Source organism: Colletotrichum lupini, chromosome 5 (assembly GCF_023278565.1).
Source record: "Colletotrichum lupini chromosome 5, complete sequence".
Lineage (NCBI taxonomy): Eukaryota > Fungi > Ascomycota > Sordariomycetes > Glomerellales > Glomerellaceae > Colletotrichum > Colletotrichum lupini.
Genome location: NC_064678.1, coordinates 247,398 through 261,503, shown reverse-complemented (window position 1 = coordinate 261,503; position 14,106 = coordinate 247,398). Strand labels below are relative to the sequence as shown.

The window sequence follows — 14,106 nt, the reverse complement described above, 5'->3', positions numbered from 1 at the left end:
GCTCACTTGGGCACGATGGCAACCTATCGCCCAGTGATTATTCTCGCCCTGATCTGGCTCAAGATCTTTGGCATTGCGACCTGCTTGACGACGGGTGAGCTTGCCATCATATCAACTGTAGTCCGGTCTATTCACTGACTTGAACTGTAGTCAAGGGTGTACCGTTTCCCGGTCTGATAGATGTGACTCTCGACGAACTGGCCGAGGGCCTCGAAAACGGGCTCTTCACCAGTGTCGACCTTGTCAATGCCTATCTTGGCCGCATCAATCAAGTGAATAGTACACTCAATGTCGTGACCGAGGTGAACCCGGATGCTCTATCAATTGCCGCCGACCTGGATGCTTCGCGCGCCAACGGCACAATCAAGGGTCCGCTCCACGGCATGCCCATCCTCATCAAGAACAACATCGCGACCGCCGACCAGATGAATAACACTGCGGGCTCATGGGTCTTGCTAGGTGCCAAGGTTTCTCAAGATAGCTTCATGGCAAAGAAGCTTCGAGAGGCTGGTGCGATTATCCTCGGCAAGACCAACCTCAGCCAGTGGGCCAACTTTAGGAGCAACAATACGAGCAACGGGTGGTCCGCGTACGGAGGTCAGGTCTATGCTGCCTACTATCCCCAGCAAGATCCGAGTGGAAGTTCAAGTGGTAGTGGTGTGGCCTCAGATCTTGGCCTCGCACTTGCGGCTCTGGGCACCGAGGTACGTGATACAGCTTCATGTGCACTAGACCATCTTTACTCACACTATTCAGACCGATGGTTCCATTGTCTCGCCCTCTCAACGTAATAATCTTGTCGGCATCAAGCCAACCGTTGGCCTGACATCCCGGCACCTGGTGATACCGATTAGTGAACATCAAGATACCATCGGACCTATGGCCCGCACCGTCAAGGATGCCGCCTACATCCTCCACGCTATCGCCGGCGCAGACCCCAACGATAACTACACGTCAGCGATACCCAACAATGGCGAGATACCAGACTACCCAGCCGCTTGCGATATGTACGGTCTGCGAGGAACTCGCATCGGGATCCCTCGTAATGCCATCGAACTCTTCTCCGACAACACCACCGGGACTGAAACCGATGCCTTTGAGGAGACCCTTGAGGTCTTCAAGGCGGCTGGTGCCGTCATTGTCGACAATGCCAACTTTACCGCCGCGGAGCAGCTAGCTACGTCAAACTCCGAAACCATCGTCCTGAACGCAGACTTCATCTCGAACTTGGCTTCCTATCTCACTGACCTCACAGTCAACCCGAACAATGTGAAGTCTCTGGCCGACGTCCGCAAATTCACGCAATCATTCGCGCTCGAGGATTACCCTGATCGTAATACGGGTGTCTGGGATGAGGCTCTTGACGAGCAAGGGTTCAACAACACCGACCCGCGATTCTGGGCCGCCTGGCAAGAGAGTGCGTTCCTTGGTGGCGAGGGCGGGCTATTTGGAACACTGGAAAGGCACAATCTCGACGCCGTCATCTTGCCGACAAGCTTCTCTAGCACCTGGGCCGCTATCGTTGGAGCACCCGTGATTACCGTTCCCCTGGGTTTCTATCCCGCGAATGCCACGGTGATCAAGAATAGGAGGGGTAACCTCGTCGATACTGGTCCCCATGTCCCGTAAGTAGACCGTACGTTGAACTGCCTGTCGAATACTAACTGGTCGTAGATTTGGTATCAGCTTCCTCGGCGCAAAGTTCTCCGAAGCAAAGCTCATCAGCCTGGCCTATGCTTATGAGCAGAGGACCAAGACGAGGGACAAGATCCAACCATACATCACGCCTAATGTCGAGATTGGTGACTTTGCTGGGTATTAGTGGCTGTTGCAATCGCTTTATATAGGAATATTTCTTGCAACTGTAATTGTTAAGGTTTGATTCTGCTGGTGCCCCGGACCTGTACGTCGTCGGTCACCAGCGCCTTGACTAGGTATTAATAGTCTGGCTTTGGGAGGAAATACAACAAGATTTGTACATTGCCAAAGTTCCTTCGAATAGAATGATGATCTAGGGCTCTCACGACAGCTGACGAGAGGGAGATTCATCGAGATACACCCGGCTGGTTACACCCCTCAACACCAGCCGGGTTGTCCGACATGGCGATACTACGTACGTCTATGCCGTCCAGAACCCGAAACTCTATTTTTTGTCGACATCGGGAATAGCAATCCACTCTCAGTCTGCACATTAGGCTTACCAGAGCTGCTGACTAGCTTTCTGAGAGTCCCAGAACGAAAGTTTCATCTCACTTAATCTTCCTGAGTGCCATTGGATGATCACAGCTCGCATGACGGATGAGTTCGCCATTCATTACTTTGTTCAGTCGCAACAATGCCTTGACTCAGTCTGCGTTGTGTCAACAGATCAATCGACCTATCAGTTCATCCCAACATCTAAGCCGCACCTTATTTTCACATTTGACATCATCGGTTTCACTAAGACATGCGACGTCATCACCTAGCTCTCACCAGTAGCTCAATACTCTTCTTCCTCTAGCTCCGCATAACCGATTTCGTGGAGAAATACGCCAGCGCCAGCTTCCCCGCAACAGTAGGCAGGTAGTATCTTGAAGGTAATAAGAATCACCGGTTAGACACGGTGCCACGTGTTGTTGTCGGTAAAGTATCCGTATGACAGCCGGAGCACCTCAATGCACCACGGCGGTCGCCGCGGTTCTCAAGAACGAGTTTGGGTGGCGCTCAAGTAAACCCCAAGAAAGCCAAGGGATCGAAGTGGGAACACGGAGAAAGGGCCGACTCGACAGACCCCAACGCGCTGTCAGGCGATGAACACATGCAACACGCCGCCATCCCGCCACAGTGCAACATCGTCGATCATTCGCGAAGCTGGAGGATCCGGAGAAGCCTCCCATTATCAGGCCGCATTAAGCTTCCTGTCTCATCCCATCTTGCCTACCGTCTTCTCGTTGACTTACGGTAGAGACCCAGCATCTTCATTAATCTCAGTTGATATTCGTCCGGTGGGCGCAGCAAAAGCTCGCACTGACCTCCCCCCTCCCAGCATCATCGTCCCATCTCCTACTGGATCACCACACGGTCAAGACGTCGCCTCCCGGCTCCGCTAATTCCTCTCCACAACTCGCCAAATTTTTTCTTGGACGGGGCTCCAGTCCCTGAAAAGCTCGTCCTGTTCAAACCTCCCCCCTACTTCGTCACCATTCCCGTGCGCAGTGGACGGCACGGCACACAAGCCAAAAGCGAACCATGCGTCCTACTACTGCAGCAGCGCCGGGCGAGGACATGTCTGGCACCGACATGAAGTCCGAGAAGCACGGAGGAGGAGGAGGGTCCGGGAACGAGATTGGGCCCGGCGGCGAGGCGGGTGTGGACCCTCCTATTCGCTCTCTTCCGCCCAAGGGCGACGAGACGGGCAAGTCGTCACGCGACAGAGAAGAAGTCGTCGACACGAGCGACTTGGAGGTCGGCACCAACCAGACCGACTCGATGAGAGATGCCAAGGGCAAGGGAGCGAAAGTGGCCCGGTTCTATAGGAAGTTCAAGCTTCCGATCCACGTGTTTGTATGGATGTTGTTCACAGCGTAAGTTGAGAACCTCTCTCATGCTCTCAGATGTCCCCTTCATGGTGGCTAGTCTGGTGGCATCGGTTGACCGAAAAATCCTGGACAGATGGTGGATCGTCGGCCTCGTCTTCCAGCGCGATAAGATGGGCTGGTTGAAGTCTTTCCTGGTCTATCTCGCCATCACCATACGCATCGTCACCTTGTGGCTCCCTGCCGCTGCCGTCATGGTACCGCTGCGCTTCGTCTGGAAGCACACCGTTGGCAGAGCGTACGACATGATCCCCAGCAAGCTGCACCAGCCTCTTGCTGCGCTTCTCACCATTGGCGTCTTCCTTGTCGGTTCCATGGTCCCTGAGGAAGTAGGAGAGAACACTCGTGCCAGTCGCGCCATCAGTCTCTTTGGCCTGCTTCTCATGATCGGTCTTCTCACCCTCACCTCCCGCGACTGGAGGAAGATCCCCTGGCACACTGTCATCGGCGGGATGCTCACGCAGTTCATCATAGCCGTATTCGTGCTCAAAACGGGCGTCGGCTACGACATCTTTGCCTTCATCTCCGAGATGGCCCGGACGCTTCTGGGTTTCGCAAAGCAGGGTCTCGAGTTCTTGACGTCGACTGAAGTATCTGCTCTGACCTGGTTTCTCATTTCTGTGATCCCGGCCATCATTTTCTTCATCTCGCTCGTTCAGCTGCTCTATCACTGCGGGTTCCTGCAATGGTTCATCAAGAAGTTTGCCGTCTTCTTCTTCTGGTCGCTTCGTGTCTCAGGCGCCGAGGCCGTGGTGGCGACGGCAACCCCTTTCGTCGGGCAAGGTGAATCGGCAATGCTCATCAAGCCGTTCGTGCCGTACCTTACGCTGGCCGAGATCCATCAGGTCATGACCTGTGGCTTTGCTACTATCGCGGGATCCGTGCTGGTTGGTTACATTGGCCTCGGCCTCGACGCACAAGTTCTTGTCTCGTCATGCGTCATGTCTATTCCAGCAAGTATTGCGGTATCAAAGCTTCGCTACCCAGAGACAGAGGAAAGCATCACTCGCGGTAGCATCACAGTTCCGGATGACGAGGAAAAGGCTGCCAACGCCATCCACGCCTTTGCTAACGGAGCTTGGTTCGGTATCAAGGTGGCCGGCATGATCGTCGCCACTCTCCTCTGCATCATCTCCTTCGTCGCCCTCATCAACGGCATCCTCGGCTGGTTTGGCAAGTTCTTGGGCATCGACGATCCCCCATTGACCCTTCAGCTTGTCCTGGGCTACGTCTTTTACCCCGTCGCTTGGTGTCTGGGTGTGCCCAAGAAGGACCTACTCACAGTGGGAGAGCTCATTGGAATCAAGATCATCACCAACGAATACGTTGCTTTCAACTCTCTGTCAAGCAAGGTCGAACCTTACATCTCCATGTCACCTCGATCCAAGCTCATTGCAACCTATGCCTGCTGCGTAAGTTAACTTTTGACAGAGTCGCAACCCTACGTAGAGTAGAAGACTGATCAGAAATCGCAGGGCTTTGGCAACATTGGTTCACTGGGAACTCAGATCGGTGTTCTTTCACAGATTGCTCCCGGACGCGCCGGAGATGTGTCACGAGTCGCCTTGTCTGCCCTATTCGCCGGCGTACTTTCAACCCTCACGTCGGCGAGCGTCGCTGGCATGTTGTACACTGGCTAGCTTCGGGATAGAGGCTAAGGCTTAGGCCACGACAATAGAATCATATTACATTGTATCATATGTAACAATAGCGGTAGGAAGATTATCTGCCGTGACATGATACTCCCTGCCAGATGCGAAGCCATCCGTTCTTTCTTCACGTGCCAGACGAGTGCAGCATGCAAACATGACCGCTCGTACTTCAACAGTCTGCGGATCTAGTCTGGGCATGCTACGCTACTGAGGCTGAGTCGATCGCATCGCAATTGAACTCAGGCCACCCACTTGTCGGGGGTCTGCGGGAGCCGCCGGACCACCTGAATGCTAACCGCAGTGCTCTGAGAGAGCCGACATGTCCCCTTCGGCATGAGCAACTAACTTTCCTCAGCTGACCGGCAACGGAACTGACCGTAAGAGCAATGACGCTCATGAGAGAGCCGTACCCGTCCTGCATGCCGTTAACAAACCTTGTATTTCGCAACGTGTCCCGTTGGGCGTCGCAGTCAAGACATTCATCTAGGCTGACTTCAGCTGGCGTTTTCAGCCTCCCTCCCGATAAGGCGGCGGCGGCCGAGGCTGATCTCTTGACCGCTGTATCTTGTACTCTACTCTAGGGATTAGAGACCATCCGTTTCCCTACGGAAAACAAGAGTTCCCGTGTCTCAATCAGCGAGGACTGTGACACCAGAACGCTCTGCGCAGTATCTGTCAAAATTGTCTCCTCACTGCTCCGGAATCAAGAGAGAACCATAATAGCCTTGGCCTCCGGTTCATCCATTGAACCCCTCCCTCGCTACCTTACCCCATACCCCAGGTTAATCAAGACAGCCAAGAGACGGATTCACGAATCTCCCCGCCATTTCACGTAATAGAATCTCTCTTTGACAGATGGCACAATAAGTCTGATCGTTGGGCGGCCTGAGTGTTTGCGGGAGAGAAGAATGGCGTCAACAGAGGTTCCGCTAGAATGCCAACCTCTTACGAGAAATTTACTCCATAGTACCAATCCATTACCCCATCGCTTCCTTTTCCCCAACTGTGCGTTCGTCCCAAGCTTTTCCAAGAGCTGCTGAATACCTGGAGAAGGCCTGGAATTACCGAATGCACATGGGAATTTCCATATTGCACTTACTGCCCTAGTTAGTCTCATCTGGGGTCTGGTCAATTTGAAGCATCACTGATTCGTGAGACATCATGTGGAAGAGCTGGGGAAAAGTGACCCACTGCACACACAGAGATTTTGAAGGGTTATTTCCCACACTTTCAAAACTTTGCGAGGGGCGCCAGGGACGAGCAACTACTCTCTCGGCGATGGCGGCCATGGAAACGCTAGAAAATGCGTAGAAGACGCCAGTGAAGGGGGATACCTAGTACCTTCAGGCACGCACAAAAACTTTGAGGTGTTGGCCGTGAGTAGCCGTCGATGGGTGAGCAAGGGGAAAGGCAGGGTAGCATCCCGAGAACTCGCAATTATTTCAGGCTGCAGAGGCTGCATCGACGATCGATTCAACTGCGATGCAACAGCTACCTCGCGTCTTCGGCTACCTAACTTATGCCAGCATTGTCTATCACGGTTATTTGAAAGCGGAAAAAACTGACCACAAAAGTTACGTCGTTCGATAAAGGAGTTGTGAGGTCTCAACAACTCCACGGTCTTCTCGCCGTTGCGAATTCTCAGTCGGTCTCTTAGTGCAGCCTCAAGCGTGTGTTTTGCAGATTTCGGCACACAAAGCACTAGAGCAAGCCACCGGCAGACTGGTTTGCCTAGCAGGCCTAGGAGACTGTCCGAGGCGCCTAGCCGGGCCAAGGCCGAGAAGATATCAAATCCAGGCGCGCATGCGAGTCGCCGGAGCAGTGATGGGTAAAATACCGCATCTAGGGCCTCTTGGCAAAGCTGATCCGGCACAATATTCGGGTTAGGGGCGCGTTGGGAATGGCGCGATTTTGATTACTTTTCGTACTTCTGAGAACAGTGGGAAGCGCCGGAGCGGAGGCCGTTTCGATTTTCTCGGGAATGGGAGGGGGGAGAAGAAGAGAAACCAATATCAGACGCCCGCACATCGTTCCGGGGGACCATAGTACCGACTCGCACAGTCTGTTTGGACGGTACCTAGATGGAAGACCCGTTTCGCGGTGACGGAAGGGAATTCGTCACAAGTTGCTCCGTGGAGAGGAGACATCTTTGGACTTCAGCCTTTCAATAGCCGTTCAACTTGCTCACCGACGGTACCAAAGTCAGTATCTGCCACACTACACAGCCACAGGCTGTGTGCCACAACTGGTGGCGACCAGCCACAACTGTACATAGGGGCTTCTGCCCACATTACCTAGCTAGAAGAATCAACCACTACTTGACACATCACATTGACCCTACCTTTGCCCCCGGCAGTATCCCTGCTCTGTCCCGCCCGCTATTCCAGATCTTGCAGCGCCAGGACAGACGTCGGGAATTAAGAGCTGGGTCCTTTTAGATGACGGCGAGCCGGCCTCGAGTCGGCTGCTTGCATCTTCGACCAACGCGTGGGACCGGGACCGGGACTTGGGGACTCATGTACGGTATTCCTGCACTGCGGAGGATTGGGGACCTTGGGGGACAACGGGATGGATCACGTCTGACAGTCTGATGTCTGACTGTGTGACTGTCTATTGACTGTCTCTTGACTGGCAAGCTGGGAATACCTACCCCAAACTTGTCAAAGACGACGCGCTGATCGCCAAGCACCACAGGCTAAAGGGTCTTCCCCCAGGATGGCTGTGCACTTTGCGAGTGGGTGTCTGAGTTAACGGCGCATCTGGCGCTGTTGGGCTTGTTTTCGTCAATCAGAGGGAAGCAGCACGATGATCCCCTTCGGTATGCGATCCGGCCGAGTGTCCCACGTTTGCGTGACGACAATCAGACATCAAATCTGCCCTGGCGCCGCCATTCCAGCGCATCGTCAGTTCACGTTGAGGTGAAGAGCGGACTGGAGTCTCATTTTCGCATCACGCATGCAGTTGAGAAGTGCTGACCTTTCCCAGTCAGCCCAGACGCCCCAGCTAGCATGTAATTACTGCGCAGAGAGTCCCGAGAAATGCAGAATGGACCTTTGGGCTGGGATGTGGGAGAGACGCTGCCGACTCTTTGGGAATAGTTCCCGCAGGACAGGACGCTCTGCCATTCGTACGACGCACTCAATGGGTGGGCAGGGGACTTGCATGCGGCCAGGTGCCCGAGCAAAAGCGACGGGGTCTCGCGGGGCTAATGCAGCCGTGGTCATTCAGTCCCGGCTCCCAAGAAACAAAACATGCTAGCAAGACTTTTCTGTCTAGGTATGCCTCTATGGCAGAGTGGCAGTACGGATAGGTAATGCTGACTGCCAGACGGGAACGTGAGCCAACTTTACGACTTGTCCAGGACAAGACATTTCCAGCCATTGACTTTGGCAGGCTTTGACAGGACGAGGCAAAGTGGCCGAACCGTCCCAAGCCATCCGAGGTCGCCCATCGGTAGTCTAAGCCAAAGTCGGCCAAGGGCGAGGATAAGCTCGGGCAAACCCATGCTCAACTTTCCCAAGTTCCCACTCCGAGGCAGGGAAGAGGAGTACAGGGGCCATGTGGAGGAGATAAGGACCTGCTTATTTGGGCCAGAGATAAACGTCTTGGCGGGGAGATTGATCCAGGCTCTGAGTGGACGAGGCAGCAGCTGGAGAAGCGATGGAGGGGGGAGAGTGGCAGGGAAGATGGTGGTTGGGGCCCTTGGTGAGAGGGGATGGGTGGGAAGATGCAGCGCGTTTCTAGAACGTAAGATGGAATGCCCACGCGGACGATATGATCAATAAGCGTTATTGTCAGCGTCGCGATTAGACTTATTTGGCGACCCGCTGGTGAAGCTGAACACCTAAAAGGTTCACATAACATGTACGTATTCGTTTACTCTGTTCTGGCCTGGGCATTTGTTCCTGTGGACTCGTGGAGGGGCACATGGTGAAGGGTAGAGAATAGGAATCATGGGGCAGACTTCCTTCAACGGCGGCTCTATCCACATCCCCTCTGCCGAGCAACGGGTCGTCTGCGGGAGGTTGAGACTCCAAGAAGCAACAAGAGATTCAAGAGATGGACAAGGCGCTGGCGGTTCTTGGACACGGGCACGATGGCGCAGATGGCGCAGTGGCGCGCTTTCTAAGCTTTTGGCAGACGCAGCCACCACTTGGTGTTGAGCTGTCAGAGAGCCAGTCAGTGAACAGACGTGATGCGACGAACGGTCTATTCTTCCATGCAGTTGCAGTACCTAGGTTAACATCATCGAGACTGGGCAGAGACGGCCACGCCGATAGCTCTATCAGTGCCTCGTGAAGACTGGCTGTTCCCTTGCAGGGTCGACGACTCGAGGGATCCCGCTAGGCTCTCCCAGTAATACTGCCAGCCTGCTAGTACCTTAGTAAAGGCAAAATCACGCTGCCCATCAGCAGCAACAAATGCAGTACGGATACTTGGGATCGATTCAGCGAGCGAACAGCCTATCTGGGCACGAGCCATTGGCGGTGATTGGCGCGAGGGTATGAATCGTGGCTTGAGGGTGTCCCCGCAGATTGCCCGAGTAGATGGCCATCGCGTGAGCCGTCTATCTCTTGGCTCTCTGTGACTTGACGAGAGCTGGCCGAGGTGGTGGTGGTGTTGGTCGTGGTGGTTCCTGTTCTGGCGTCCTGGTCGCCGTACTCCAACTCCGTACGCCTTATCCGTGTCCGGGACACCCACGCTGTGGGACGGAAACAGCTGAAGCCTGCATATTCGCACGCCGTCCGTGTCTCTCCCTCGCACTCTGCCTTGCGCAGTGCTAAGTTCTAGGGTAGAGAGAGAGAGAGAGGCGTACCGGGTGGCCGGGCGGACTGACTACCTCTCTCGTAGTTGGTAGACTTGTAACCTGATCGTGATGGAAGGTCTGTTGATCTCACGCTGTTGGCGATAAATCGGGAGAAAGAGGAACGATGAGGGTAAACTGAGTTTGCCCCAGAGATAAGCATCATCGCGTAAGTCCGTACGACTAGTATTACGGTGGAAATTTCGACAGTCTGGGTCAAATCTCTCGATGCAAGACAATTCTTAAGCTGCTAGAGGAAACCACCTGGTGGATTTGCTCACTCTGCGGGCGTTGCTCTAGAATTGTTTCTCGCAACCGAAGTGGCAGAACTGGAATTTGGCACATCGACCTGCTGCGTCCGGCCGTCGAAGGAATCCCGCGCATTCGGCCATTGTCTTGGTGTTTTCTTGGTACCACCGATCGTTGCCCATCTCGAGCCAGGGTCTGTCTCGCTTGCTCAGGCACTTCGGGGCTCATCCTCCTTTGCTTGTCGCGTCTAAGCTTTCCCCAACTCTTCCTATCAGCGAGTAAGACTGGCGTGAACTGGCTTCGCGAAGGACTGGACAGCTGGGCAGTTTCTAGGCACAGCTAACTTGGAATCACGACTCATGCTCGGCGGTTGACGATACTCCGCGTTAAGGATTGACTTTGACTGCCAAGTATCCGTATCTCTGCTTTCTTGTTCTCTTCATCTCAACTCACTGCGTAGCCCCCGCTGAAGCTATGGCTTTCCCATCACCTCCACACATCCAACTCATACTTCTCCAAACTTGCCCACCGCCACCCATCCATCTTACTGCACTGATGATGCTCGCCAAGGCTGAACGGCGTTGGACACGCAACTTTCCAGTGCCCAATCACAGCCAACAGATATTACAAACCACAACTCAACTGCCCATGCTGCCTTTGTCTTTGCTTCCTGTCCGCAAGACAAGTGAACCCTTGCCACGGCCCCCCTCCATCCACAGAATCAGCCTATCCTTGTCTTACTACGTACTGTCGTTTCCTGGCCCATTCGTACCCCGGTAGACAGGCTTTTTCTCCACCACAATTCCCCTCCCCTCACTCATCCTCCAGTCCCCTCCTCGACCAGTGCGGTACTGTACACTACTGCTGGGCCCTGACTGAGAGACTGGACTGGCTTAACGGAGAGAATGGAGGAGCTGTCTGTGAGACACGGCCTTTACACACACATTCTCCCTCTATCTCTCCACAATCACCTGGCTAGCCTGCGAAGAACCGCGAGCGTGGTGCGGGTACCTTGGTCCCCGTAGTCTCCATTGTGGGCACGCATGTACACGCAACGTAAAAGAGATACCGAAAGATAGTGCGACCAACATCCAAAGGTAATACCAACAGTCAAAACAATGTAGAACTCCATAAGCACCATCCGTCTCCGACTACCACTCGGCGACGCCTACAGGGATCCTTGACGGGTGTATCTTAGCGCACGACGCCAGTGCCCCAGTCTTGCAGGCTCCATCAAGACCCCCAAGCAAGCTAGGCCAGGTCCAGCCCACGAACCTGCGAGCGACATGGGATGTATGTGTGAGCGACAGCTATGATTCTGCCTGTCTTGCCTCGCCCGCTGGTATGGCGCCGCCGGGTGTCAGTCAAAACGGGATGCGAGCTGCTACCTATGGACGGATACCCTTCCCTCATATGCGGCAGCCTCTCTATCGCGCCTCCGTCCCTGGTCCCGCGAGCCGGCGCTGAAATCTTAATTAAAGAACCTCGAACCCCCCTCCCTACGTCGTTGTGTACCTCGCCCTCTCTCATTTCTCTCCCATCCCTCTCGCTCCCAGAGCTCTCACTTGTCAATCCCCCAACCTTCTGTCTTCGCCCAAATCCAGAAGTAGAGTCTCATCCCATTCTGTGTACGACGCACTCAGTCGCCACACAGCAACAATGAGCGACGGCCTTGTCAAGCGGGCGTCCTCCTCGGAGGGCGCTCACGGCGGCCACGACATCGAGAAGACGGGCTACCAAACACAGACCTACGACGACAACCTCAAGGAGAATGTCCACATCCGCGGTCTCGAGACCAGCGAAGACACGAAGCTGCACCGTGGTCTCAAGGCCCGCCACATCACCATGATTGCCATCGGTGGTGCCATCGGTACTGGTCTCATTGTCGGAACCGGCAAGGCTCTCGCCCAGGCTGGCCCCGGCTCCGTCTTCATCTCGTACACTCTCGTCGGTTTCATCGTCTTCCTCGTCATGGCTGGTCTCGGTGAGATGGCTGCTTGGCTGCCCATCTCTTCTGGTTTCACTGGCTACGCCTCGAGATTCTGCGACCCCTCGCTCGGTTTTGCCCTTGGCTGGACGTAAGTCGCAATACCCCCTCCATTTCACCTCAATTCTTTCTCCGCACCAAGTGCTGACTATGATTTTGCCTTTCAGTTATTGGTTCAAGTACATTATTGTCACTCCCAACCAGCTCACAGCCGCCGCCTTGGTTATCCAGTTCTGGGTAGACCGTGAAAAGGTCAACCCCGGTGTCTTCATAGCTATCTTCCTCGTCGCCATTGTCTGCATCAACTACTTCGGTATCAGATTCTTCGGTGAATTCGAGTTCTGGCTCTCCAGTTTCAAGGTCGTCACCATTGTCGGAATCATCATCTTCTCTCTCGTCCTGGCTCTGGGCGGTGGCCCCGACCACGATCGCAAGGGATTCCGCTACTGGAAGAACCCTGGGTATGTCTAACTTACACCCTCCAAACCAACTCGTTTCCATAACTAACAACCTCCAAGTGCTTTCAGGGAGTACATCGACACTGGCGATGCCGGCCGCTTCTATGGTTTCTGGTCCTGCATGGTCAACGCCACCTTCGCCTACCTCGGTACTGAGCTTGTCGGTGTCACCGTCGCTGAGGCTCAAAACCCGCGCAAGACGATCCCCCGCGCGATCAAGCTCACCTTCTACCGTATTCTCTTCTTCTACTGCTTCAGTGTCCTCCTCATCGGCATGCTCGTTCCTTACAACTCTCCGGATCTCGCCTTCGCCAACAAAGCCCAGACCGGTGCCTCCGCCTCCCCCTTCGTCGTCGCTGCCACGCTCGCTGGTGTCAAGGTCATCCCCCACATCATCAACGCTTGCATTTGCATCTTCGTCTTCTCTGCATCCAACTCGGATCTCTACATCGCCTCCCGTACCCTCTACGGTCTTGCTTCTGACGGCTCCGCCCCTGCCATCTTCAAGCGCACTGACAAGCGTGGTGTCCCCATCTACGCCCTTGGCTTCTCCGCCATGTTCGCCCTTCTGGCTTTCATGAACGTGTCCAACGACTCCAAGGCTGTCTTTGGCTACTTCGTCAACCTCACCACCATCTTCGGTCTCTTGACCTGGATCTCGATCCTCGTCACCCACATCTGGTGGTGCAAGGCCCGCAAGGCTCAGAACATCCCCGACGAGATCCTGCCCTACGTCGCCCCCGTCGGCATCTGGGGCTCTTACGGCGCTCTGTTCCTCTGCATCATCATCGCCCTCACCAAGAACTACGATGTCTTCACTGGCGGCGACTTTGGCAAAGAGAAGTACAAGACCTTCATCACCGGCTACCTTGGCATTCCCCTCTACCTCATCCTCATCTTCGGCCACAAGTTCTACTACAAGACCCGTGGCGTCAAGCCCCACGAGGCCGACTTCTACACCGGAAAGGATATCATTGACCGCGAGGAGGAGGAGTTCCTCGCTCGCAAGGCTGCCGAGAAGGAGGCCAACGGTGGCAAGGGCGGCAAGGGAGGTTGGTTCTACAAAACCTTCCTTTCTTGGCTCTTCTAGACGCGTTGAGTGTGGTCAGAGGAAATGGGAGTCTGTGCATTTTTCATGAATATCATGTCTTGCGAATATACCATGGCGTGTTGGCCCGCCCACTAGCTACATAGATGTCAAAATCTAGACCAAAGGAATATTGTCTACTCTGCGCAAGATACCTATAACTTAACCTCTTTGCATGCTCTCTTCCGTAAAGTGATGTTGCGCTGGCAATATTTTCTCGTACAACAACGGCTTAAGAAAAGACCGTTCATCAAATCCGGTGGGGCTGCCATGAATCCACCCACGATGACTCAC

The 14,106-nt window shown here is 54.4% G+C and overlaps 3 protein-coding genes across 3 annotated transcripts; all 3 read left to right on the top strand.

Moving 5' to 3' along the window:
* Nucleotides 1–15: 15 nt before the first annotated feature.
* On the top strand, nt 16–5,215 carry CLUP02_09502 (NupC family nucleoside transporter; the record flags this gene model as incomplete). Its single annotated transcript, XM_049288480.1, has 13 exons — nt 16–94; nt 151–704; nt 757–1,625; nt 1,675–1,815; nt 1,877–1,914; nt 2,038–2,182; nt 2,243–2,453; nt 2,501–2,554; nt 2,642–2,929; nt 3,026–3,187; nt 3,223–3,498; nt 3,563–4,987; nt 5,051–5,215. The coding sequence occupies 13 exons, from the start codon at nt 16–18 to the stop codon at nt 5,213–5,215; spliced, it is 4,407 nt and encodes a 1,468-aa protein (XP_049145624.1).
* Nucleotides 5,216–8,032: 2,817 nt separating this feature from the next.
* Nucleotides 8,033–8,149, top strand: CLUP02_09501 (uncharacterized protein; the record flags this gene model as incomplete). The annotated part of the gene is made up of 1 exon (XM_049288479.1): nt 8,033–8,149. One exon carries the CDS (start codon nt 8,033–8,035, stop codon nt 8,147–8,149), a length of 117 nt encoding a protein of 38 aa, XP_049145623.1.
* Nucleotides 8,150–10,754: 2,605 nt separating this feature from the next.
* On the top strand, nt 10,755–13,815 carry CLUP02_09500 (amino acid permease; the record flags this gene model as incomplete). Its single annotated transcript, XM_049288478.1, has 8 exons — nt 10,755–11,056; nt 11,109–11,196; nt 11,260–11,287; nt 11,416–11,720; nt 11,837–11,886; nt 11,945–12,358; nt 12,435–12,728; nt 12,786–13,815. The coding sequence occupies 8 exons, from the start codon at nt 10,755–10,757 to the stop codon at nt 13,813–13,815; spliced, it is 2,511 nt and encodes an 836-aa protein (XP_049145622.1).
* Between the last annotated feature and the right edge of the window lie 291 nt (nt 13,816–14,106).